The 26,028-nt window shown below is 38.7% G+C and overlaps 2 protein-coding genes and 1 long non-coding RNA gene across 3 annotated transcripts; all 3 read left to right on the forward strand.

Moving 5' to 3' along the window:
- The first annotated feature begins 9,926 nt into the window (after positions 1–9,926).
- Positions 9,927–13,191, forward strand: LOC133721352 (ubiquitin-conjugating enzyme E2 variant 1C). Its single transcript, XM_062147934.1, has 4 exons — positions 9,927–10,140; positions 11,207–11,346; positions 12,277–12,402; positions 12,805–13,191. Exons 1-4 carry the CDS (start codon positions 10,107–10,109, stop codon positions 12,943–12,945), a joined length of 441 nt encoding a protein of 146 aa, XP_062003918.1. The 5' UTR covers positions 9,927–10,106; the 3' UTR covers positions 12,946–13,191.
- Positions 13,192–16,943: 3,752 nt separating this feature from the next.
- Positions 16,944–18,052, forward strand: LOC133720898 (probable CCR4-associated factor 1 homolog 11). The gene has a single exon (XM_062147382.1). It carries the CDS (start codon positions 17,095–17,097, stop codon positions 17,944–17,946), a length of 852 nt encoding a protein of 283 aa, XP_062003366.1. The 5' UTR covers positions 16,944–17,094; the 3' UTR covers positions 17,947–18,052.
- Positions 18,053–24,165: 6,113 nt separating this feature from the next.
- LOC133720899 (uncharacterized) lies at positions 24,166–24,956 on the forward strand. The gene is made up of 2 exons (XR_009852011.1): positions 24,166–24,312; positions 24,401–24,956. It is a non-coding gene; the product is annotated as an uncharacterized LOC133720899 (long non-coding RNA).
- Positions 24,957–26,028: the final 1,072 nt, after the last annotated feature.

Genomic DNA, 26,028 nt, shown 5'->3' on the forward strand with positions numbered 1-26,028 from the left:
AATATTCATTATAATAAACGAATCGGACTAGTGGATTGGGTATTTGTTAATTTGCCAAATACGAGTTTAGATTGAAGTATTAACAATCCGCTGGGTTAACGGATAGGGTCGAGTTGAATTTTGTTTTTACTAACTGAATTCGGATTTAGGTAGATTTGCTCCAAATCTGGTCTATTTATAAGTCTACTCCTAAACAAGATTAAGAACCACTTAGTGATCAAAAATTCAGTGGATCTCTTAGGTCCCCAAAAGCGTGTGCTATACTGCACATATTTTATTTTGTGAGAACCGATCCAATCACCTTGAGCTAGTAGGTGTGATATATTTATGCAAGAAAAAAATAAAAAATAAATCAAGGCAACAACCTTTCCCGTCGACAATATTATCGAGATAGGCCTGTATTTAATTTATTTTATTGAATTTATAAAATTAGTTATGTGTTTTCATTGTTGTTGCTCAAGAGCTCCTATAGAGAGAACCACATGGTGCGTCAAAATCTAGTGAAGTTTGTATTGTCTAAAGAATGTTTATGAGCCTCAAAAGGTTTATTCTAGCGCACGATTTATTGGTGAGAATTGACACTTAAAAAGTTAAGTTCAAAACATCGAGGAATCCAATATGTTAGAATAGGACAGGAACCCTTATTATCTATATTAAACATAAATAATGGCAATGATTTTGATCTTGTTGTACGGAAATGTATGTTTGAGACTTTTTTATTTAGTTTGTAAAATCAATTCCATACTTCCACGAATTTTTTTGTGGGAATTTGCACTTTGAAAAATTTTCTAGATATTTTGCCCAAATTTTAAGAAAGAAGTCAAAATGCCAACGAATCCAATCAATTTGAGCACGAGCGGCTACATTTATAAGCAAAACATACAAAATATATATGGGAATGACCTTTAGCAAGTCGTCATAAAAAGATATATCTATTCAAGTAAAACCCTAATTTGTGTTTGGCCCAAACTCTAGGTTACTTGACCTAGTGGTAATAGGGTTTAATTAGAAGAATCTAGAGATTATCTTTCCTTGTATGATTCAGACTCTATGCATTGTAATCCTCTATATAAAGAGGCCCCTATTATCAATGAGAATACACATCGATTTCCTCTCAATTTCAGTTTCTCTACAACACGTTATCAGCACGAAGCCCTAACCCTGAAACCCTAATTTCGTAGCCTTCAAATCCCAATGACCTCCGCCGCCCACCTTGTAGCTCTCACCTCCAGGAGCCCAGAACCAGCGGCGCTGCCCCCAGAACCGGCCGGAATCGACCTAAACCAGCCACCAGAAGTGACCAAACCGGCCTCCCAAGAAGAATCTGACGATATCCTGCCTGGTTTGCCATCTTCCCGTCCACCTTTCACTGCCATCTTTTGTCAGTAGCTGCACCTCGTCCCCAAGTTCCCGGAACCGGAAACAATATTCCCAGAACCGGCCAAAAGACACCCAGACCGGCCGCCTGAAGCTACTGCACCTTGAACCGCCGCCTGCATCTCCAGCCCCTGCCTCAAGCCCTGAAGCCCAGTCCAGAAGAATCAGAAGCAGTCCGGCCCAGAAGCAACTGGAGACCAGCTCGGCCCAACAGCAGGAGAAGACACCTCGGCCCAGAAGGCCTGAAGCCCAACATCTCAGCCCACTGACACGCAAGCGCCCAGTCAGCCTCCAGTAAGCACCCAGTCAACATGCCACGTCAGCAGACCAGTCAACTCCGGTCAACACCGCCGGTCAACTTTTTTCCGGCGACTTTCCGGCCAAATTTTCCGGCGACCTATTTCGAGATATTTTTTACTAAACGTTCCCGTTTTTTTAAGTTTTTTAATTAAATTTCTCTTCTTTTTCGGGGACTTGCAACCTCCCTTCTTCTACCCCCCTTTCTTTATCATAGGGGAGACCAAATTAAGCCGAACTGTGGGGGTTCGTGCTCACTCCAAGCTTGGAGCTTGTAGAGTCCTCCAAACTTAGAGTTTGTTGAGATAAAACGATCGACTGCAAACCTCATTGTTTCGATCTAATCCAACCCCTCTTGGAAGCGACTACGCTCAGAAATTTTATATGTTTTCGTGGTAGCCTTTCACGCTCCGAAACTAACCTTAATTTCTTGTTCTCTTTCAGGATGAGTAACCTGAACAAATTAGACTTTGCTCCATTGGGAACAACTGGCTCTGTATATCACAGGTGGGTTCGTGATGTCTGCCAGCATCTCAAGGCCGATGGAATCCTGGATACGATTCTCGAGCCTAACCAGGACGTGCTAACTGTTGAGCAAGCTCAAGCTTTGGAAGCAAATAAAGCAGCCTTAGAGGCAAATAAGGCGAAAGCCATCATCCTAATGACTCGTCATATGGATGATTCGCTCCAATACGAGTGTATGAATGAAGAAGACCCTAAAAGGCTGTGGGTCTCACTCGAAGAAAGATTTGGCAACGTCCGTGACTCCCTGCTTCCTGATCTAGAAGTGAGATGGCATAGCCTCCGCTTCTGTGATTTCAAGTCAGTTCTTGACTACAACTCAGAAGCACTTCGCATTAAATCCTTAATGGAATTCTGTGGTAAAGAGATCACAGATGCGATGTTGATTGAGAAGACTCTCTCTACCTTCCCTGTCTCTGCATTCATGGTTGCTAAGAACTATCGAATCGATGTTAATGCAAGACGGATCACAAGGTTTCATGAGCTCATTGGAGCTATGAATGTCGCTGACAAGCATGAAAATATCCTTGTGAAGAACTATAATTCGAGATCCGTGGAAACAGAGTATATTCCGGAATCCAATTATAGTCGCGCCTCTAAGAGAGGGCGCCAAGAGCGAAACCCTAATCTTAGGGATACTTCTGGACGTTCTGGTCCATATAATCGCTCTACTTGGGAAGGTAACCGCCAAAATAGGCGAACACGGAACCGAAGAGGTAAAAGTGGAAAGAGAGAGGGAGGCAACGCCTCTGGCCATGTTGGTGGCGCCACCAACACTAAGAGCTATCTAAATGACGCTTTCAAAGCGCCTCAATCAATGGAGTTTGAGCAAAGAGATGTATGTTCTCGATGTGGAGTGTCTGATCATTGGGCACACATTTGTAGAGCTCGTGAAGAACTTGTCACCGCCTACAAAGCATATTGTGAAGCAAGAGAAGCTCACTATGTGGAACAAGAAGATCAAGAAGATGATCTAGAGTGAAGGGTTGAAGACTACAAATCTGGCTGGGATCAATAGATCGTCAATTCTGTTTAAGTCTTTATTTTTCCAAGAGATGTAATAGGCAATTGCCATATACTTTGTAGTAAATGCCAACGGTTTAAGTCTTTCTTCAAAGTAGGCTCACTCAAAATAAGTGTGATGTCTAGGAAGGTTCTGAGATTCGTGGTACTTAAGCGAGCCTTGCTCCACCGACATCTCTCTACTCACCTGGTCACATTTATTTTGGAATTACCGAAAGAAGTTAGACGACTACCATTGTTTTGCATTAGCTAGCATTTGAATTAGATTCTCCTAATGGTTAAGAGACAATGATGTACTCTGTTGGCTTATGAATAAAATTTCGAGTTCTTTCATTATGACTCCATTTTGATTCTGAGCATATGACTTTGTAACTACGATGGCTGGGCCATCAGTATTAATTCAAGGACATGGAATAGCCCAAGTTCCACTTGCCAAATGGCACCTTAATTACTGTCACAGAAACTCTCTACGCTCCTAGTGCCAATCGCACATATGAATAGCCAACGGATTCCATGCGAAATCTCATGTAGAGAACGGAAATGAGTTCCTTTGCAATACCTCTAATGATTGCGAACGAAGGCGCATCTTAGAGAAGTTTATGTGTCTCTCTAGTGGATTCTATGTCACTATTCGAGCTATTAATCCAATAAAAGTTATGAGAGAAGATCTCTTGGATTTAGACACATATTGGCTTTGTCATGACAGGATAGGTCATCCTAGTCATGATATGATGATCCGTCTACTAAAGATTTCACGTGGACATCATTTATTTCGAGCGAAACGAAGCATGAATTAAAAGTTGATTTCTGGACTAAGTGTGACCGACACAGCTGCCTAGGGCACCGCCTCCGTCCACCACTAGCCTAGGGCTGGCACAGTCCCTATCCATGACACCATGGATAGCGTCCATCATGGTGATGGAGCCCCAGGTGATGCTGCAATCACCAACTTGCTTCAAATAGCGTTTCAGACGCTCAGGCCCAACCAAAATTCTCATTGGTTGCTTCTAAAGCCTCTCGCTCATTTTACAAAGCCCGTTCCTTAGGGAAATTAGGACTGAGACCATCTTATGAAAAGGATATGAAAATACTCATTATGTTCTTACATAGAATCCATGAGGATTCTATGGACTGATTCAACCAACTTGCGGACGTTTAAATATCTCATGATATTGGTTGATACGCAAACACGCTGGTCACGTGTTTTGCCATTGTCCACTTGTAATGTTGCTTATGCTACACTCCTAGCAAAATATCATATGACAACGGGCTCACTCCCCGGATCATCCTATTTCGTCAATTGGACTTGACAATGCTAGAGAGTTTACATCGAAGATTTTCGATGGATATTGCAATGGGATTGATGTTGGACATTATATTCTCATGGACACACCCAAATGGTCTAGCTAAAATGACTACGATGGTAGTCAGGACATTAGTAATGCGCACCAATCTCATTATATCCGCTTGGGGTAATGCAATATCGCATGCAGCTATGCTAATTCGTCTAGGACCCACACTCAATCTACCTCTGCGTTACAGCTAGTGACTGGGTACAAGTATCATACTTACGCACATTTGAGTAAGCCATTTATGTGCCAATTGCGCCGCCACAGCATACTATGATGGGTCCTTACAAACGAATGGGCAACTACGTTGGATTTGAGACTCCAACAATCGTCCGCAACTTAATGCCCTTGCAAGGCGATCTCCTTACCGCTAGATTTGCGGATGTCACTTTGATGAGATAGTCTTCCCGTCGTTAGGGGGAGATAAGAACACAGATGTTCAGCAGGAACGACAGGAATTGTCGTGGCCTGTCCCCACTATGTCTCATCTCGATCCCTACTAAAGTGACTAGATCACACAAATATGCTGCAAACATGTCTGCAAGGATGGACGTCCCTACGAGAGGATGTAGCGCCACCTTACACAGAGGTAGGCATGGCGCCAACGCCATAGAGAGTGGCACTTTGGCGTTACAGGTCATGGCCCCAGCTAGGATGCGTGGGAGGCCCGTGGGTTCGAAGGGTACTTTGGCACACTCCAATCCTTTGATCATCGACACTCAAATCAGTCTCATGAGTATCTTGCGGGTTATGGTTATCGTTGGGGGATGCCTCAACGTCAGAACCTATTCCTGAGAATATAGAGCTCTATGAAACTTACACTAGTGTACATGAGATGTGGGATAAAAACTCCATCATAATTGATGATGTAGTTGCGCATTTCGTTGTGCATGAGTTTGTTTAAGTCCAATGACATCGAACCACGCTCTGTTGATGAATGAATGCCAACGTAGAGAGATTTGGCCTAAATGGAAAGATGCGATCCAGGTTAAGATGGATTCTCTAACGAAGAGGAAGGTTTTCAAGCTAGTGATGCCAACACCTCCTAACATAAAACCTATTGACTAATGGGTCTTCGTTAGAAAGCGTGATGAGAAAAAGATATGGCAATCTCGCCTTATGGCGCAAGGCTTCTCACAAAACGCCCTGGAATCGACTACGATGAGACATATTCTCTCTTAATGGATGTCATTGCACTCCACTACCCTGTCAGTTTGGTAGTTTCCGAATAACTGAACATGCAGCGTACAAATGTGGTCACTACATATCTCTATAGGGATATAGATACGGAATATACATGAAGGTTCACGGTGAACTTCATTTACCCAAGTCAAGTGGCTTTAGACCACGGAGCGCGTTTACAAAGATGTTGAAACGCTCGCTAAAATGACTACTTGATTGGGAAGGGATATGCCCACGCGTTTCCATAACAAGTTCCGAATTCTATCGTTGGTCATGTTGGACATGATCTTCATTGGAAGCCCTTAAAGAGTTAAGGAAAACCGTTGAACACTTGAAATCCGATTTTGAGATGAAGGATTATGGGAGAACACGATTATGTCTCAGTTTGGAACTTGAGCATCGTGTTGATAGATGCTTAGGTATTTTGACAAGGTCAAGACCTCAAGCACCCCCATGATCGTCCGTAGTCTTGATCCTGAAAAGGATCCTCTTCGTTCGAAGGATGATGACGAAGATGCGCTAGGGGCAGAAATGCCCTAGTTAAGTACAATAGGCGCATTATTGTACTTAGCTCAATGCACAAGACCGGACATCTCATTTTCCATGAACTTGTTAGCTAAGGTCTCTGCGCCAATGCGACGCCATTAGGATTGGTGTAAAAGATATCTTTCAGTACTTGAGATGTACGATTGATATGGGCTTGTTTTATCCCTACAGAGAGATGATGGATTCGGACCGATCACACACCAGGAACGCCGCCAACACTGGCCTGCGTCCATTATCCCCATCCCAAAACAACATGTGTTTTGGAAGGTTTTGCTGATATTGGGTATCTCTCTGACCCATACAAAGGTCATTCCCAAAATGGTTAAGTGTTCACCATGGGTAAAGACCATGATATCTTTGAGGTCTATAGAACAGACCCTAGTCGCTATATCTTCGAACAATGCAGAGATCATTGCTCTTCACGAAGAGGTTCGTGAATGTATATGGATTGGATCCATAATTACGCATGTTCGAACAATTGTGTGAAGTCTACCACAGATGAGCCTACGAGCCTTTAGGATAATGCTGCTTGTTTTGAACAAATGAAGCAAGGCTACATCAAAAGCGACAACACCAAGGATAATCAGCAACAACAGACTCTCCTCAAGATCAAAGTGAACTAGGTTCAATATGAGGACAGTGTGGCAGAATTGCTCACTAAGTCATTGCCTAAATTTCACTTTCGAGAAACATGTTTGGTAGCATCGTTTACGGAAGTTATCCGAACTCCCATGACCGTTGTCATCAGGGGGAGATGCAGACATCAGGGGGAGATGTTTACATGTATGATCTCGAAACGTGAAGGGTGTGTTGTGCTCTTTTTCCCCTTCGACCGAGGTTATTTTTGTCCCACTGGGTTTTTGTTACTCGGCAAGGTTTTTAATGAGGCAACGAGAGAAGCACCGCGTTTGGGCAACACAAGGGGGAGTGTTCAAGTAAAACCCTAATTTGTGTTTGGCCCAAACTCTAGGTTACTTGACCTAGTGGTAATAGGGTTTAATTAGAAGAATCTAGAGATTATCTTTCCTTGTATGATTCAGACTCTATGCATTGTAATCCTCTATATAAAGAGGCCCATATTATCAATGAGAATACACAGCGATTTCCTCTCAATTTCAGTTTCTCTACAACAATATCGACAATTTGTAAAATTAATTGTATGCTTTCTAAGTTCTTTTGTCAGAATTGGCACTTTATAAAAATCTTGGAGAATTGTCACTGTTAGTTTTATCTGACAGTCTAGACTTATTCGTAATGTTTCGTCATCTTGATTGACCAACGGTTTCTGACATTATTGAAATTTTGTAGAGTTGATTATAACGAAGAATCTCAAATATAAATTCCGCTTATTAAAATCTATTGTATGGTTGTCGGACCACGAACCGAACAAAATCATCATTACATTCATTAACATTTTGGAGAAACCGGCCAACCGGACCAATCCGTCCGGCTTTGGCCGGTTTTTCCCATTTTGGTTACCCTCTGCCCCAAATAGGCCTCATCAAAAAGCCCGCGGATCAAGTGGGCCGATGGAGGCCCGCCGGCCCTGAGGGCTAAAAGCCCGGCCCGACCCGTTAAAAAACCCGCAAAAGCCCGCCTCGGGTGGGTAGTGGGCCGGCCCGCAAAAAGCCCACAAAGGCCCTGCCCGCCAAAGGCCCGCTAGGCCCGGCCCGTAAAAGCCCGTAAAATATTATATATATATATATATATATATATATATGTGTGTGTGTGTGTTTATATATATAGATATATATTTGTGTGTGTGTTTATATATATATATATATATATATATATATATATATATAATATGTGTGTGTTTATATATATATATGTGTGTGTGTGTGTGTGTGTGGAAGTTCTTATACTTCTATATAAAATATGTGCATATATATATATATATATATATATATATATATATTCTAAATATTGGTTGACCAATTTGATCGGATTCGAAAATATGGTGAAATTGGCTAAATTTTTTACCACACTCATAATTTATTGTAATAAACTCATCCAACGGTCGGTTTTTCCATTTTCTTTGAATTGATAGGGGTTGCTCTTAGGAGTGTATGATATATAAATATAGGTTTATAAGAGTAACTACGTTTGACCTAGTTGATCGAATTCGAAACGATAACCAAATTTGCTAGATTTTTTACAACCACCATAAAATATTACAATCTCTCAATCAAGCGGTTGGTTTCTCCAAATTCATCTTCCACTTCATGGTTGTTTTAGAATGGACCTCAACAATTTAAATGCATGTATAAGTCATACAACTTTAGGAGACAAATTAGTATAGGCCAACGTATTTGTAATTAAAAATTGAAATTTTTATCTTATATCCACACACATCCATCGATGAATTATTTACAAGCGTGTTGTAAAAAAATAAACAAGTTTTGTGTTCATCACGCCATCGGTCAACCAAGAAAACATGCAAGTGACTATAGTTGACCAATCCGATCGAGTTCGAAACTATGGTGAAATTGACTAAATTTTTAACCACACTCATAATTTATTGTAATAATCACATCCAACGGTCGGTTTTCCCATTTTCTTTGAATTGATAGGGGTTGCTCTTTGGAGCGTATGATATATAATTATAGGTTTGGAAGAGTAACTAGGTTTGACCTAGTTGATCGAATTCGAAACGAAAACCAAATTGGCTGTATTTTTTACAACCACCATAAAATATTACAATCTCTCAATCGAGCGGTTGGTTTCTCCAAATTCATCTTCCACTTCACGGTTGTTTTAGAATGGACCTCAACAATTTAAATGCAATGTATAAGTCATACAACTTTAGGAGACAAATTAGTATAGGCCAACGTATTTGTAATTAAAAATTTAAATTTTTATCTTATTTCCACACACATCCATCGATGAAATATTTACAAACGTGATGTAAAAAAATAAGCAAGTTTTGCGTTCATCACGCCATCAGTCAACCAAGAAAACATGCAAGTGACTACAGTTGACCAATCCGATCGGGTTTGAAACTATGGTGAAATTGACTAAATTTTTAACCACACTCTTATTTTATTGTAATAATCACATCCAACGGTCAGTTTTCTCATTTTCTTTGAATTGCTATATGTTGCTCTTTGGAGTGTATGATGTATAAATATAGATTTATAAAAAATTAGTGCCTTTAAAAATTTATTTATCAATAAATTAGTATCTATATATAAATAAAGATTTTTTTTTGGTACAATATAGAATTATAGATATGTTATCTTTGATTGTATTTGATCATTATCCAATGAATTTCCAAAGCTTGATTAAAAAAAAAAAAATTTGTGTCTTTAAATATTTATTTATACATAAAGCCCGCAAGGCCATGCCCGGCCCTGCCCGAAAAAGCCCGCTTTATATGGACGGGCTTGGATCCGTCTATTTTTAATAAAGCCCGGCCCGGCCCGGCCCACTATTATTTAAAAATATAGCAAGACCCGGCCCAAACCCGCTATGAATGGGCCCGGCCCGGCCCGTTGACGACCCCTAGCCCCAAAGGCTCCGCTCACACATGAAAATGGGAAAGACAAAACCAATTGGGAATTGTAGTCTCCGAAAAAGTTAAAATTGTAGTCCCCGACTTTTTATTCCAAAAAAAATCACAACCTATCAAAATACCCATTTTGTACTTTGGGTTTTTCTCTTCTTCTTTATTCCCAACTTCGCCTTCGTCGCCTTACTCATTCACCCAGATTCTCAATTCATCACTCTCTGACGGTCCGGCCCCAACCCGCCCTAGATTTTCCTCACTTCGATTAGATCTCGCCGTAGAGACAACCCAACTGAGTACCCATGACTCTAGGCTCTGGAGGATCCGGTGTTGTGGGTGAGTCGGCCCTTTCTTGATGAATTTTTGCTTTGATCTTGTTCCTTTTGTCCCTTTTGTATATGGGTTTTGATCAGTTTTTCTGTTCATGCGTTTTTCTTGTATGATATTGATTAAATTATTGCTCTTTCTTGTTCGTGGTCTTGGGGTCAAATTGAGCTCCTTTTTTTGAATGATTTTGTACTTGGTCTTTAGGGTCTGTTTATGCAGAGGTTGAGATTCTTTTCATGCTAAATAGTCAAAGAAATTTTATTTGCTGAATTGTGGTTCATTGACCTGAGTAATACAGCCTTATTTGATGAGGGTACCCTTTTTTTTACTTTTGTTTGTTTATGAGTATGTAAATTCATGTACCGATTCTCAATATGATTGTGTGCTGGAGAGACTATTTTAAGGCTGCCAACTACTGTTTTCGGTACATGCAAGTGTCTACTTCTTGCTTGTGTGTGTCACTAAGAAATTGTGAATGCAAGGGTTTTATAAATCAGAAATATCGGGGCGGGCGGCTAACCAAATGACTGTGCATGATTTTGTATATACTCCGCCATTGTTTTGAACCATGTATGGTTTATCTGAAAACTTATACACACTGTGTCCAGGACTTGTCTGAGTATCTCATATCCCGGCTTTACATGTTCGTCTTCTTGTATCTCATGTTTTGTCTGTTAATGTTCTGTGCCATCTTTTTTTTTTTTTTTTCCAGAGTATGTGAACTAATTGGATTTCCATTGTTACTGAAGTTTAAACAGAGGATTGATAATTCAATTTACTTTTGTGTTCTTGCTTTTGATTTTTTGTATGAAAAAACTGAAAGTTTATTGGACAGTAGAGTAGGGCAGCCATGGTTTGGACCTTATAGGTTGTGGAATAGAATAGTGTTAGGTGGTGATATGCCCACTATATTGATGATAAGGTATGCAAGAAGAATTTTGTATTGGTTTCGTGGATGAGTTTGTGAACCAATTATTCAACACTGAAGTAAAAATTATTTAGCAGAGTAATCGTGAATCTTAGTTTTTTCCTTATGTCAAATGTGGACCCTTAAGTCAATTGAGTTTCCCTGCAGTCCCAAGAAATTTCAGATTGCTGGAGGAACTTGAACGTGGAGAGAAAGGTATTGGGGATGGCACTGTGAGCTATGGGATGGATGATGGAGATGATATCTACATGCGTTCTTGGACTGGCACCATCATTGGTCCCCATAATGTAAATACCTCTTTCTTATAACTAATCTTATGTTCATTTTTTAAATTGGTTTTGTCAGACTATCTGTTGCATATGGGTTTATCAAGAAAGATGATGTGTTGAATTTTTAGTCCCTCCCAAATTTGAGCTGATCATTTTATTTGGAATATGCTGGAACTAGTCCCTGCACTACCCAAAATGACAAAAGATGATGGTTGTAGTCTCTCCCAAATTAGAACTAATCAGTTTATTTTGAATATGCTGGAATTAGTCCCTGCACAATACAAAAGGACAAAAGTTTGGCCTTTTAGCTTACCCTTGGTCATCTGTACTTGGAAGTCCTGAATTCCGGTAGCCTTGTTATTAAAAGTTAGTCAGAACCAACAAAATCAATGCTGGCTTTTTGTGGGAGTCCAGAATTCAATTCCATGTGGTTATTGTTAACTTAGTGAGTCTATTGGGTTAGACATCCACCAGCAAATACGCACAAAGATATCATTGCTTTTTTCTAGGAGATGGACTGCAGTTTTTCTGGCTGCATATGACAACTATTAGAAGTAAGTATTAGATATGTAATAGGATACAGAACTTGTTGCCTTTGATCAGTAATAATCCAACATCCAAATATAACAGAAAAACTAGTAAGTTGGTGTCTGTTTATTGTTCGGCATCGAGGAATCTTATATTTGCTTAGCTTTTGGCAAATGCTGAGGTAAAATAGAAGGGCGGTGTATATGGAGAGAGGTTGGACTAGGCTCCACTGTACAATAGATAGAAGCTTCAGTTTTCCAACTTCCAAATATATCAGAAAATAGTGGTTAACCTATTCTCCACTTTTCCAGCATTTTCTTCTTAAATGTATTAAGCTTACAAAAGTTATTAGAATGCCTCATGTTTCATATAATTTTTTTGTTTTGTTTAATGCGATGAACCCTTTTCTGTTATCTCTAGACTGTACATGAAGGTCGGATCTATCAGTTGAAGCTGTTTTGTGATAAAGATTACCCAGAGAAGCCACCAACTGTTCGATTTCATTCACGGATTAACATGACTTGTGTCAACCATGAAACTGGAGTGGTAAGGTTCCAATTTACTAGCTTCACTTTGTAGTTCAGTTGCTGTGGTTTGCAGTTTTTTACTCTGGCTGCAGCTACTGATTTGCACTTGACATTATTTAGTCCCATTTTTGACTTCCTTTTCATGAAGCAAGTAGAGAAGAGAGTTAGGTCCATGTACTGTGTAAGTTCTATTTGTCTTTTATTATGCGGTAAAGAAACCAAGGTGCCATTTAATCATTTCGTACTGCTTTCATAAACAATTTCTCAACTCTGTAATAATACTGATTTGGATCATAAAAAAAGGGATGCCCAGACTAGATGACTTCAAGCCAAGGTGTATGACTATATTGAAATTGCATTCTACTTGGTTTTGTTTAAAGAAATTCTCTTTGAAAGTACCTGAGGACGTTCAATTTAATAGGTGGATTCGAAGAAATTTGGGCTTCTTGCAAACTGGCAGAGAGAGTACACCATGGAGGATATTCTTACACAGCTGAAAAAGGAGATGGCAGCTGCACATAACCGGAAGTTGGTCCAGCCCCCGGAAGGTACCTACTTCTAGTTTCAGGACCATTTAGAAATCATGGATCCAATTGCATAGGCAATATGCAATATATAGTTTGTAATGCCCTTGTTCATCCCAAGCCAAGAACATGCAGGGGACTGCCCTCAGCAGCTTCTCCTACTACCTCTCCATGGCTTCATCTTTGTTTTATTGCCTTCTTTTCTTGAATTTCAATTGTGTTGAAGGGATGCTGTTTGATTAATGGGATTTTATGTGTGAAATATTAATGACCCTTTAAACAGATATCTATATGGCATGTGTCTCTCGTCTTATTCCTCCAGTTTATCTTTTCTTGTTGGCAATTGGAAAACTGAGTGCTAAATTTCGAGCATTGAATGGTGGGTAACTGAACTCATGTTTGACCTATAATGTCATACTCCGTGTGAATTTATGAAGAACAACCAACAGATGGTGATGGTACTAAACGAACAATTTATGATTGTGTTGTTTTAGTGAAAATTTGATGAAATTGTGTTTTGTGACAGAATTTACTGTGATATTGGTGCAGTCTTCTTGCATATTTCATCAAATGTGTAATTACTCTAGAATCAGTGTGAGCCTTGATTCTTGGTGTGTTTTTCTTGTTGCAAGAAAATTGTTGCTTAATTTTTCAAAAATGTATGAGATGCCCATGGAAAACGGGTGCTTTCCCAACCTACAGTTCTGCACATCCCTGGTTGATTAATGACTTTAAAGGCTTCATATTGTTCCTGTTTATTGTGCAAATTATTTTAATTTCTTTGGACTCCAATGAAATTTATTAGATCCAATGGATTCTAGACTTATGGACAATGTAACGGTATTAATACGAAACTGACTGCTACATCATGTGAATCTAACAAGTCCCAATAGGTTTTGCCCTAATCTCTAAAGTAGACTTAAATGGAGGTTCAAGTAACATATCTTTAGTTTGACTTCAAAATCCATCCAAATTCAACCTGAAATACATTTGATCCTCTCACTTTTCGTCCGTCCAAGTCCGTGATATGGAAGATTGCTCTAAACCCTGTATTTTGTACCTGATGATTAATTTCCAGGATCCTAGATGTGCCATGGATGTTGGATTCAACCGGATAAACTACGAGAATGCGTATAAATAATCACCGGAAGAGATGACGACGACGACGTATCGGATGTAGGTATAGCTCTGCAACTTGGATATGGATGCGTCATTGTTGGAAAAAGCTTGGGGTTGGTTTTTATAACAAAGGGGTATGAATGCAAAAGTAGGTCACCCAACTCGCCAACTTGGGTTCGTCCCCTTGTATTTTTCTATTGTTAGTTGTTGCTTGGACTTATTATTTCGTGCTCGTAATCTAGAGTCTAGACACCAGTGAATGCTCAGATGCCTAAACAAGAAGCAAACTAGTAGTAATAACCAAATGAGATAAACATGTTTATGTCCTTCGCCAATTTTTAGTCAATTACGCCACGCCTTTCACGTTCTTTGCTCACTGCCGACTTGCATGTTTTTATCTTTTTTGTTTGGCCTCAAGAGTCAAGACAACGGAAACTGTGGCAATTTTCAACGCATTGCTGACCCGTCAAAGGTCAATTCATTAGCTTCAAATCGGCAAAGTTGCCAATTGACAAAACTAATGCTCACACGTAGAATAGGGCAAAGAAGACTAAACATTCACGATGAGAGAAATGAGAGGACAAATGATAACATTATGATGAAGTTAGGTAGAATTGGGCAATGGTACAAGAAATTAGGGTTATTAAATTATTACATATTTGGAATTAGAATAGTGCTCGGTGAATTATATTTTGGTGCATCGTCACCTTATAGTACCTGACGTGGAATTGTCACATTATTTCATTAAAATTCCTTATTCATCTAATTTCAAAATAGTTCTGCCACATAAGGTGGGGTATATATAGTACACCAGAACGTAGTTCACCTGCTATTATTTTCGAACTAAAATTTGGTTTAAAAACTCAAAAAGATGATTACTTTTCCATTTGAACATCGTAATTCACTTTATAACAAGAATAAGCAGCATATTTAGGTTTTATGTAAATGTACACCCCATCATGAATATCTATCTCTAACAGACAAAGTTTATCGCATTATATTTTTTATACTTATGCTACATATTTTGCACAAAAGATGTACATGACTGTTATGTCTGTCATATGCCACATATTTGGCATCAACTTTTGCCGCTACCACACCGGTACTCCACTTTCTTGTCTTACAAGTAGCTCAAGGTATCTAGACGGTAAACACTTGAATATCATCGACCCGATTGGACATTTGGACATACATTTTAGCTAATGGAGTCAACTTTATATCGGTAAGCATAATTTTGGTGTCCATCAAAGTTATATATATATATCCTTTTATTGGCATCTAGTTCTATGGCTGAGTGTCAAATAACTAAACTTTGAGTTCATCTATCCATTATAGACTAAAACTTCACTACCATACCGATTGGACGTACCTTTTAGCTAATGGAAGACTTTATATCGGTACACATAATTTTGGTGTCAATCAGAGCAATATATCCTCTTATTGGCATCCAGTTTTATGGCCGAGTGTCAAATAACTTCACGTTTGAGTTCATCTATCCATTATAGACTAAACTTGACTACCATCGGTCCTTTGTCTTTCTAAACCAAACATATTAGTTATGATATTACTTAATTAAATAATAAATTATAAAAACTGTATAAATAAAATTGTTTTATAATAAGCTAATGTTAAGTGGATCATTTTTTTAAATACCACATGCATTCCACTTTATGTGACAGCTGATGTAGCACAAAACTCATTCTTAAATGACATAAATGTGTTATATCAGCTATCACGTAAGATGAGATGCAAGTGGTGCCTAAAATATGATTCACCTAACATTACTCTTATATTAATTAACTGTATTTATCGCATTTAAATTGTTTAACATTAGTTACACTCGTTCGATACGTCAAATATTGCATATGTGTTTGTGTTTAACATTGTCAATCTCAATCTAAATTAGCTTACTTATACTAATAATTATAGTTCAAGTAATGTTTTTTTTTTTTTATTTTTTATTTTTTATTAGAAGGAAGCTTGAAGGTAAAGGACAAGAGACTTAAATCACAATTAATCTTAGCTTAGATAAGTCTAATAAATCAGTTTTCAGAAGAGGAACGACATCAACAATTGGAGAGTTAAAGCATCTGGAGCCAGGCTCATAACCATAACCAATGTTTGCTTACAAATCAGTCACTGAATTAGACTCTATGTAAACATGAGCAAGGGACAAATTCCAATCCATAGGCAAAACCTCCTGACAATTTGCCACAAGACAATAAATAAAATAAAGATGATGAAAAAGATCAGTCGGAGAGAGAACCCACCTTAACCGCAACAAGTGAATCCAATTCTATTTCCACTGATCTCCAACCATTGTGCCAAAGTCATTTTCCTTTCAAAAGCCCTCAAAAATTTTATGTCTCAATATCGGTTAAAAAAAAGCATCTCATCTAGAGCTTGCTCTGAAAAAAAAAAAAAACACATCCCTTGGCTAAAATTTAGATTAAAGAACAAACATTTGAAAATCCTATATACTTTTCATTTCAAGAAAGGTACTACGAATATTGTATTACATATCCACGTCAATCATGATCCTCTCAAAAAAAACAAAAACAAAAAGCCCAGGTGATCCGCATCGAGACGAGCCAAGTCACGACAAAACCCAATCGGCCCACAGAACCGTCGCTCCTGTAGTTTTCACGGACCCCACCACTACCCCTCCTTTAGCCCCATTTTCCGTCAATTTAAATTAAATAAATCCACAACCACAACTACCATTTTTTTTTTTAATTCCTTAAACAATCATCTCCTGCCCTCCAAATGATTGCACCTCCTGCATCGAACGGCTCGTATTCCTCCGTTTTACCCCAAACAAATTAAGAAAATCTTTTATTAAAAAAAGAAAAAGAAGAGAGCCCCACGTCTTCCACCGTCCCTATTTCTCTCCCTCTCTTCCAGCTTGTATAAAACTGTCTTCTATTTTCTTCTTCGTCTTTCACAATCGTCCATCAAACCCTAAAAAACCCCCAAAAATTTTCTTTTATTTATTTATTTTTAATTTTCCAATCGGAAACTTTGATCCAGATCCGGTCCGATCTGGAAGCTCTGGAAGACCTCAAGCTATGTCGTCGTTCTCCTCCTCCTCATCAGAACCCCCGCCGCCTTGTTCAGAAATCCGAATCCGATCGGTATGGGCCGATAACCTCGACGACGAGTTCGACAAGATCCGATCCGTGATCGACGAATTCCCGATGATCTCCATGGACACGGAGTTTCCCGGCGTCGTTTTCCGGCCCAACGCCGAGGATCCGAATTTCCGGCACCTGGATCGCGCCGACGCGAACTATCTCGTTCTCAAGGCGAACGTGGACCGGCTGAATCTGATCCAGGTCGGGCTGACTCTCTCGGACCGCGGCGGGAATTTGCCGGATTTAGGATCGGAGAACAAGTATATTTGGGAATTCAATTTCAGAGACTTCGACGTGGGGCGTGACCCCCACGCTCACGACTCCATCGAGTTGCTGCGGCGGCAGGGCATCGATTTCGAGCGCAACCGGGACAGAGGGATCGACTCGTACAAATTCGCCCAGCTGATGATGTCATCGGGCCTCGTGTGCAACGAGGACGTGACGTGGATCACGTTTCACAGCGCGTACGATTTCGGATACCTGGTCAAGCTGTTGACGCAGCAAGCGTTGCCGGAGGAGCTGCCGGGATTCTTGAACCGGGTGAAGGTGTTCTTTGGTTCCGGAGGGTACGACGTGAAGCACCTGACCAAGTTCTGTGCTCATCTCTATGGTGGATTGGACCGGGTTTGCCAGGCCTTAAATGTGGGCCGGGCCATTGGAAAAAGCCACCAGGCCGGGTCGGATAGCCTCCTGACTTTGCATGCGTACCAGAGGATCAAAGAGCTCTTCTTTAGCAAAGATGGAATAGAGCAGTACGCTGGCGTTTTGTATGGTCTAGAGGTTTAGTGATTTTTCATTGAAATCTACTCCTTATAGATTTCTGTCTCTGTTAAGTAAATTTTGTATACAGTTTGCTTCATCAATATTATTAGGCTTTATTAATTCTTTCTAATTCTTCGTTTTGTTTTGTTTTTTTTTTAAATTACTTTTAGTCCATACATGTAGAATTTAGACATTGGAGATGTTTGGTAAATTTTAAACATTGGAGATGTTTGGATTGGTTGTAGGGAGCTTAGAAGAGATGGTAGAGAAAGAGAATTTTGATGGGTTAGAAGGGTTGTTCGGGTGTCATTATTATGCAAATGGATGATCAGAAGGGATATTGATGGGTTGAAAGGGTTCTTCCAGTTGGATTCTCTTGGTATATGAAAACAAAGTATTAATAGTGTATTTTGTTGGTTGAGGTTCTTCAGGTTGGATCTCTTCAACATAACTATATACATTGAAGATTATGGTCATGGGAATTAGATGAATATATTGAAGATTGAGGGGTTTTTCTAGTTGGATTCTCTTGTATGAACATAAATACGCACACTTGTTAGAAATCTTCTCCAGGTTATTATCATAGGAATAAGGGTAGACGCCAGTTGTTTTGGTCTTTAAGACGATTGAATTATTAAAGAAGGTTGGACTAATTCCAAGTATATTGAGTTGAATGTGGTGATGGCGAACAAATTCGTATCAGGTGACAATGACGAGTGTAGTCTAAATTGGGGGTTCTGGATTCTATGAAGCTTAAACTAAAAGTCCATCAAGCAGACTTTTCCTCTATCCTCTGTTGACAATTTTGTTATTGTTATTAAAAAATGGTTCAATTTTCAAGAACCACAGCCACATACTATCGATTCATTATCAATGTCATTATCATGCCCTGTTCTTTCCTTCTAGTTGCATATTGACTTCCAAACCTACTAGAAGTTGACTATAGCATGAGATTACACTAGTCACCTTTACTCTCACCAGTTCATTTACTTTTTTCCCTGGTACTAATCTAGTCCATATAATCTGAGATGCATTACATTCATATTAATATCAACTACTTTATAAATTTGTCCATCACTTTATTTGCTGTACTATATGAAAGTGCAAACCAGTTTAGATTATAGGTGTTTTGACAGCTGATCATCTTGCAAGCAGTGATGCACTTGTCATCCAGGGATATATCCAGGCATACTATTGCCCTTACGGCCATCTCAATATGAGATTTCTTTCACACCAACACTTGCCAAATTCACTACAGTTAAATCAACATCATTATCTGCTGTTTGCTTTATTTTTCACAGCCAATTGTTCGTCATTATCTGATGTTCTTTACAAGTGCATAATGTATCATAATAGGTTTTTCCTCACACACACACAAGGAGCAGATACATCCTACTACTAAACTTGGTGCTTAGTTTATGATAGACTGTATTATAGGGTTGGGCTACTCTTCTTTTTTGTCACTTATTTTATTTCGTGACTATACCAATAACCATTGTTATCTAGGAAAAAAAAAAAAAAGAGTGAAAAAGTTATGGTGTCATTGACTGGTCTTCAACAGCATTTGTAATTGTATATCAATATGTTCACAGGTCATCTGCAAAATTATCATGACTTTTCAATGGCTCTTTCCTTATCATAGCAGTGTTATTATCTCTGATGAACAAATAATAGAAGAATTCCTTATAATATCCAATATTTGTTATTTTATGCTTCTAAGAATGGTAGGTTTAGAATCATGTCAATTTTGTTAGAATTTCTGGGGCCTATTGATATTAACCTATACAGAGAACTCAACCTTTCTTCTGATATTGAATCGTTTTAGCGTGATTCTAATGCAAACTCCTTTTATAACTTATCCTTAATGATTTTTTAGTCGTATATGGTTTATAAGCATAAAGTATTATCCATCTGTAGTCCGCATGCTTTCTAGTCTTTGCAGAATTATGGTTTTGAGGGCTCCTTGACTCATCTTCTGTGGATGTCTTGAAGTCTGGTGGCCATCATCTATGCTCTGCAGCCAGGTTCATATCTGTGTTTTATAACTTTTATTTACATGTTCTTCAATCAAACTTTGGTGCTATGGTTGGCACTTTGTCCCTTTGGCCCTTCTTGCACCTAACAATCGGACCACCTTACCTCTGATAAGACACCCTTCAGGTTCATATCTGTGACTTTATAACTTCTATTTTCGTGTTCTTCAATCAAACTTTGGTGCTATGGTTGGCAATTTGGCCCCTCTTGCACCTTAGAATAGGACCCACCTTACCTCTTATAAGACACCCTTCAGGTACTTTTATCAACAATTGAAAGGTTCCTAAAAATTGTGTTAGGTCAAAACAAATCCATGCATTAATTCCTTTCCGTATCTGTTAGTCATATACAAAGCTCGTTACTGGAAGGGAAAAAAGACAAAAAGAAAAAAGAATAATAAAACAATCCAATCAGTGCAGCAAAAATAGTTAAGTGTCTAGGTGGAATTCAGTACTCAATTTCATTCTGATTCTTTTCTTCAAATTGTAATGGCCCAAATAATGCATAATGAATTAAAGATATATCCCTAGGCCAGATAAGCAGCTGCAATGTATTTCATGTGAAGTGCACTTGAGCTAAGGTGAAAACTGATTCATGACAGGAGTCACAGGACTGTAGTTGTGCTGTTGAGACCAGGAACAGGAAAGATAGATGGCCTCATTTTTTTCATGGCACGGTAAGTAGCAGCATTCAGCTTAGGTAATTGAGATGTACTTTCCTGGCATGATACATACCTTTGCAGTATTTAGGGTTTTGGCATGTTGGTATATCTGGCCAAGTTTCCATGAGCCTGATTGTGGCAGAATTATTTATATGCCCAAGTAAACTGTCTTGATTCTATGGCACTCTTGTTGGACTTTTAGGGAAGAAAAAAAAGGAAAAAAAAAAAAGAAGCTCAGAAATGGGATTCTTATGTGTCCTATGAAAAAGTTTGAGCACAAATTCACTGGCTTGGAGGGTTTAAAAGAAATGAGTGGGTGTTGGTCTCTTTCATTGTGGGTTGACAATTTCACAATTAGGTACCAGATTCGGGGACAGTGTCCAATGTTTATGGTAATATTGTCTCGACTAGCTTGAGGTAGATTGCAATTATTATCTTTGAAAATGTTTTGGCCCTTTGGGCACCCTATGTGCCAGCTGGCGTATCATGTTCTTTCTCCACTGGCCAGATTAACAGAGACCAACATGCAATGGATGTGATTTGTTGTGAAAGAAAAATATTTGGCAGCGCTACAGATTTTTCTAGCAACAATTTAGCACATGATCAAGGAGTATTCATGATAAAGGGGGAAAAGATGATCAGGTTAGTCCATAAGCAGGTTGCATTGAAAAGGTAAGAAATGACTGGTTGCTAAGCTGCGTAGGCGATCAGCGACACTTTTGACCCAAGGTTGAGATTTAAATCTGAAGTCTTTTGTTTTTTTTCCAAAACTAACGCTTATCTTGAAAACTTGAAAGTTTAGACTTATATCACAATCAAGTCCTCAAGAAATCTGGTCAGGCTTACCTTAGGAAGCAGTTATAAGTAGTCACTATCGATTGGGGAATTAGCTGTAGTGTTTCTTATCCAAGACATAATATATGTATCTTATCTGAAAAAAGAATGTTATAACTCTTATTATTGATACCTTGCTTCTCTAGTATAGTTATAATTCTCTCTGATAGGTCTATTTTCTTGAATGATGCCATATGTCCACCATGAATTAAATTATGCATTGTATAGTATTCTAAACTCAGAGCGAGCATATTGATTATAATAATTCCCTTACTTTACCATACCAAGAAGATATTGTTGTTCAGAACAAACAAGTTGTGGCATGATGCATCATGTCTTAAACTATCTAATGAATTGGTCTTAAACTATCTAGTTATACATCAATACTTTGTTCACAGTTAAGTAGTCGAGTTTAAGTCTCATGAAACAAGCCTTCTGAATATAGCGACTATAGGCACGAGAATAGAAGAGCATGGCCGTGACAAATTATTTGTATGTTGCTAAAGTATCTCATCTTTTTGTTTATTCCAATTCATTAATGGTTAATAATGTAAATTGGATTTTGTTCTCGTCAAATATCTAATTGCTCTTCTCTAAATAGTTTATGTCCGATTAATAAACTATGAACTCCTTTCAATACCCAATGTTTGTTCTTGATGCTTCCGGGAATGGTAGGTTTAGATCCTGTCAATACTGTTCAAATATCTGTCGCTATTGATATTGAGTTGTGAAAAGAGCTGATTTTTTTGTTCTAAGATCCCCTCCATCTCGCCAACAGTCCTCTTTACATAGCTATATATGTATATGTACTAATAAAATCTAATTGAGTCGTAAACTGGATCAATTGTCGTGAATGCATTTGATGAATTTGTATGCTACTGCACATGCAGGCACATTTCTAGGTGTGTATGGTTCATACATACTTTTCTCATCGTGATTTCTAGGTGTGTATGGTTCATACATTCTTTTATTGTCGTGATAGTATATTGCATTTGCATCATGGGACTAGTAGTTGAATGAACAGGATGATTGTTCTTTTTCAGTGTGACATCTGCTTGGGCATTGAATGCATTTTGGTAAGATTACTGTCCATCCTGATCTTCATACTGATCGTCTTGTAGTTTTTCTTCTAGTTCTTAGACGATTTCAATCAGGTCCTGTAATACTGTATTTTGCGGTCAACATGTTTTCATTATTTTAATGGGAATTGGAGAGGCTCAAGTTTTTGTGGGAGGAGACTCTTAACAGGATTGTGAAGTCTGTTTCCCAGCTCAACTTGTGCCCATCACTATAGCATGTCTCATCATATTTAGATTCATAATCATGGTTTAATTTGGCATGATTTTAAATGCAGTATTTAATGCATCCTTCGTTACAAATGTATGATTGTGGTTGTGAAACATGAAACTGAATCTAGATCTGCTTGTTGTCTTGCTAACAGAATTACGGTTTTGAGGCAGTGTTGTGTGGATTTTCTTGAAGTCTGGTGACCAGGTTGAATATTTTGCGCAGCAGGTTCATGGCTGCGACCTGTAACTTTTATTTTGTTTTCTTCAGTCAAACTTTGATGCTAGGCTATGTGATGGTTGGTTCACTGGCCTTTATTTTTTATTTTTTTGGTTGATAAGCAGACCTGCTTTGCAACCCGGGCTTGAATCTGGGTTCCCTGTGAAACCCTATGTCTTTAGGAGGCAGGAAACACTAGTACCTTGAGGGGTTCGAACTTCAGTCTGAAGGGAGCAAATCTTAGGTCTGAACTGCTTGCCAGTGGCGCACTGGCTCTTCTTGTGCCCTTTAAGCCATTATTCGATTGATTTTTTATTTATGCTCTTGTTAGATTTCCCAATTGACACCCGTCGGTATCGGTTAGTTTAGAGTTGTCAAAATTGTCTAAACAGCTGAACCCCAGGCACATTTTTACAAAATTATGCCGGTCACCAATTTGGGTCGAGTATGAGTCCAATTTAGAATCAGATTCCATTGCGTATGAGTCTTTCACTTTCAGTATCCACCACTTAATATTATGGTATTTGCCGAAGAAGAGCCAATTTTCCAATCTGGATGATCACATGTTGCAGGCCCCAATAAATTTAGCAAGATGCCAGCATCCCTGCTGGGGACTCTCTTGGATTATAACCTGCCTTGTCCATTTATATAGGAAATGTAAAGGAGCTGTATTCCACCGATAAAAATTCACATTTTAACTGTCAAATCTGTACTTTAACAACAGATGGAGAGGGCCATGCATTGTCCAATTTGGATCATCACATGGCGCTGGCTCAGTCTATTCAGGCTGTGCCCCATATAGATGATATTTTTACGAAGCACTTGCGTTTTCTTTTTGTGTGTGAAGTAGAGCTACATTCTCTGAAGAAAAATGTATGTTCTCCTAATTGATTTTTATGTACAATTTTGTAGCTGTGTGCAGTGTCACTATGCTGGCTGCTGTAGTAGTTGCTAATGGCTGGTAATATCCATTCTGGTTGCTAACTAATTTGGCTGTACACCGCATTTTATGTGAATAGTGGCTGTTGTTCATTAAAGAAGACGTTTGCTATTTCATCTGGAAGTGCAAGTGAGCAAAGGGTGAAAAAAGATTACGTGGTAGTTACTCGGCGCTTCAAGTCATTCTTGTTTTGTACACTTCCTTGTTCCAGGATCTTTGCCTTGAATCATTGGGTTTAGACATTCACAAGTGAGCTGGCTAGGTGAGCATAAAAGAAATTAGCGGGGGTTGGTCTCTTTCATTGTGGGACAACTATTTCGCAATCTAGTTAGAGGATATAGGGACAGTCCCCATGTTGATGTGAATGTTGTCTCGACTAATTGGAGGTGGGGTTGTAGTTGATATTAGTGAACAGGTTTGGGCTACTTATGGGTTATCAGGGATGCTGTGTGTCGTGTTGTCTTTGTTCCTTGATTAATGATCTTTTTTCTCCACTTTGCCAGATTAGAAAAGAGCTGGAATGGAGTGGATCGGATTTGTTAAGAAGGAAGATGTTTGGCTGCGGCGTATGGATCCTTTTTCTTAGCAAAGATTCATGATCATGACCAAACAAGGTGCTGAGGTTTAGTAATCATAGGGGAAAAGTTGACCAGTGAGGGATTTCAAGTCCCATGGTTTTATATGCATGGAAAAGGTTACAATCTACAACTGGAACCAAGCAGTTTGACATCAAGAATCAAATATGTATAGTTCTCTGTTCTTTCCAATAGTCAATCTTACTATATGGTGTTTTTTTTTTTCCTCTCTTTTGATAAGAAAGTCTCTTGTAATCAAGTCTTAAGGAATCATGGGTCAAGCTCACCTGGTTGAGTTGAGATTTTGTGGGGGACTGGAGACTTTGCCCCTTTAACCAACAACCTCCAGCTTCCTAGTGAATTATTCTGCAGTTGAAAGACAAACATGACAAGATAGAAAAAAAGTTATTTCGATTGTTTTCATATAAAATTTTTGTTGAATAACATAATCATATTGAAGTAGTACATCCTGTTATGAACCTAATGATTGATGCCCTCATTCTTCCATTTGCTATACAGTATTCTTTATGATTGATCTGCTTGAGAGCTAGGGTTAAGCTAACATGAACTATGCATAGTTGTGTTTTGTGCACACTAACAGATTCACAAGGCAACTGCATGCTTAGTAAATGGCAAAACTAAGAGGTTACTCATAGACAACAACCTGTAAAATTTGGTCCCCATCAGAAAAGGAATGAGAGATAAGGTGGTCCTCCTCCTTAACCGTACCTCTACAGAAAAAATTTCAGAAGCAATAATCCTAAAATCCCCACAACTGAAATCTATGCAATATATTTTGTTCTCATTAATGGGGAAAAATGTAGAGAAGCAGTCCTTTTGAGTCTGTTAAGAGATTAAGGCTATTGTTTAGTCTTTTCGACAGTTTGAGTCTGTCAATGTCACTCCTCGACTAGATTGGAATCTAAAAGAGAGGCATGACCCATGAAGGCGAGTGACAGGATAGTGCAAAATGAAGGTGGGAGCGAATGCGCTGTACAATATTGTTGTTTGTTGCTCTCTTTTGGTAAATGATACTACTCGATCTTATTCTTAATATTTAAGAGCTGAGATGTGAGATGAACTTTTTTTTTTTTTCTGGTGGGATGTAGTTAAAGGACCACCTGGCAACCGTGGCCGATGCAGTGACCATTTTTGGTCTGATACTGGAAGTGGCTTCGGCAAGTATGCATCACTAAACCATATAATTGGACAGTTTCTTACTCTGGAACTCGTCATTTTTGAGAATTTTACCACACAATGTAGTGTTAATTTTGAACTGTTCTGAATGTTTTTGTCTTTTGGGTGCTCTTAATAGATGGTTCTTGATTACAAAAATATTCTAGTTGGATCTTGGAGCCGTTTTATTACTGTCATGACTGTTTCATTGTTATATAGGATAAACGATCCAAAATATTTTAAATTGTCTTTTTATCATTGATTTCCAATAGAAATCCATATCTTTCAGTTAAGCAGATTATGAGTGCAAACTTTGTTGATATAGGTAAAGGACCAGCCTATACAACCAAGATGAATGCCATGGACCCCTTCCATGCATA

This window comes from Rosa rugosa, chromosome 7, assembly GCF_958449725.1.
Source record: "Rosa rugosa chromosome 7, drRosRugo1.1, whole genome shotgun sequence".
NCBI classification, from domain to species: Eukaryota; Viridiplantae; Streptophyta; class Magnoliopsida; order Rosales; family Rosaceae; genus Rosa; species Rosa rugosa.

Excerpts from the sequence above, each read along its gene's own strand:
- LOC133721352 (XM_062147934.1), top strand. The coding sequence starts at position 10,107 with ATGACTCTAGGCTCTGGAGGATCCGGTGTTGTGG. Across the intron at positions 10,141-11,206 it reads TGGAGGATCCGGTGTTGTGG|TCCCAAGAAATTTCAGATTG; the intron begins GTGAGTCGGCCC and ends GTTTCCCTGCAG. Across the intron at positions 12,403-12,804 it reads TCAACCATGAAACTGGAGTG|GTGGATTCGAAGAAATTTGG; the intron begins GTAAGGTTCCAA and ends TCAATTTAATAG.
- LOC133720898 (XM_062147382.1), top strand. The coding sequence starts at position 17,095 with ATGTCGTCGTTCTCCTCCTCCTCATCAGAACCCCCGCCGCCTTGTTCA.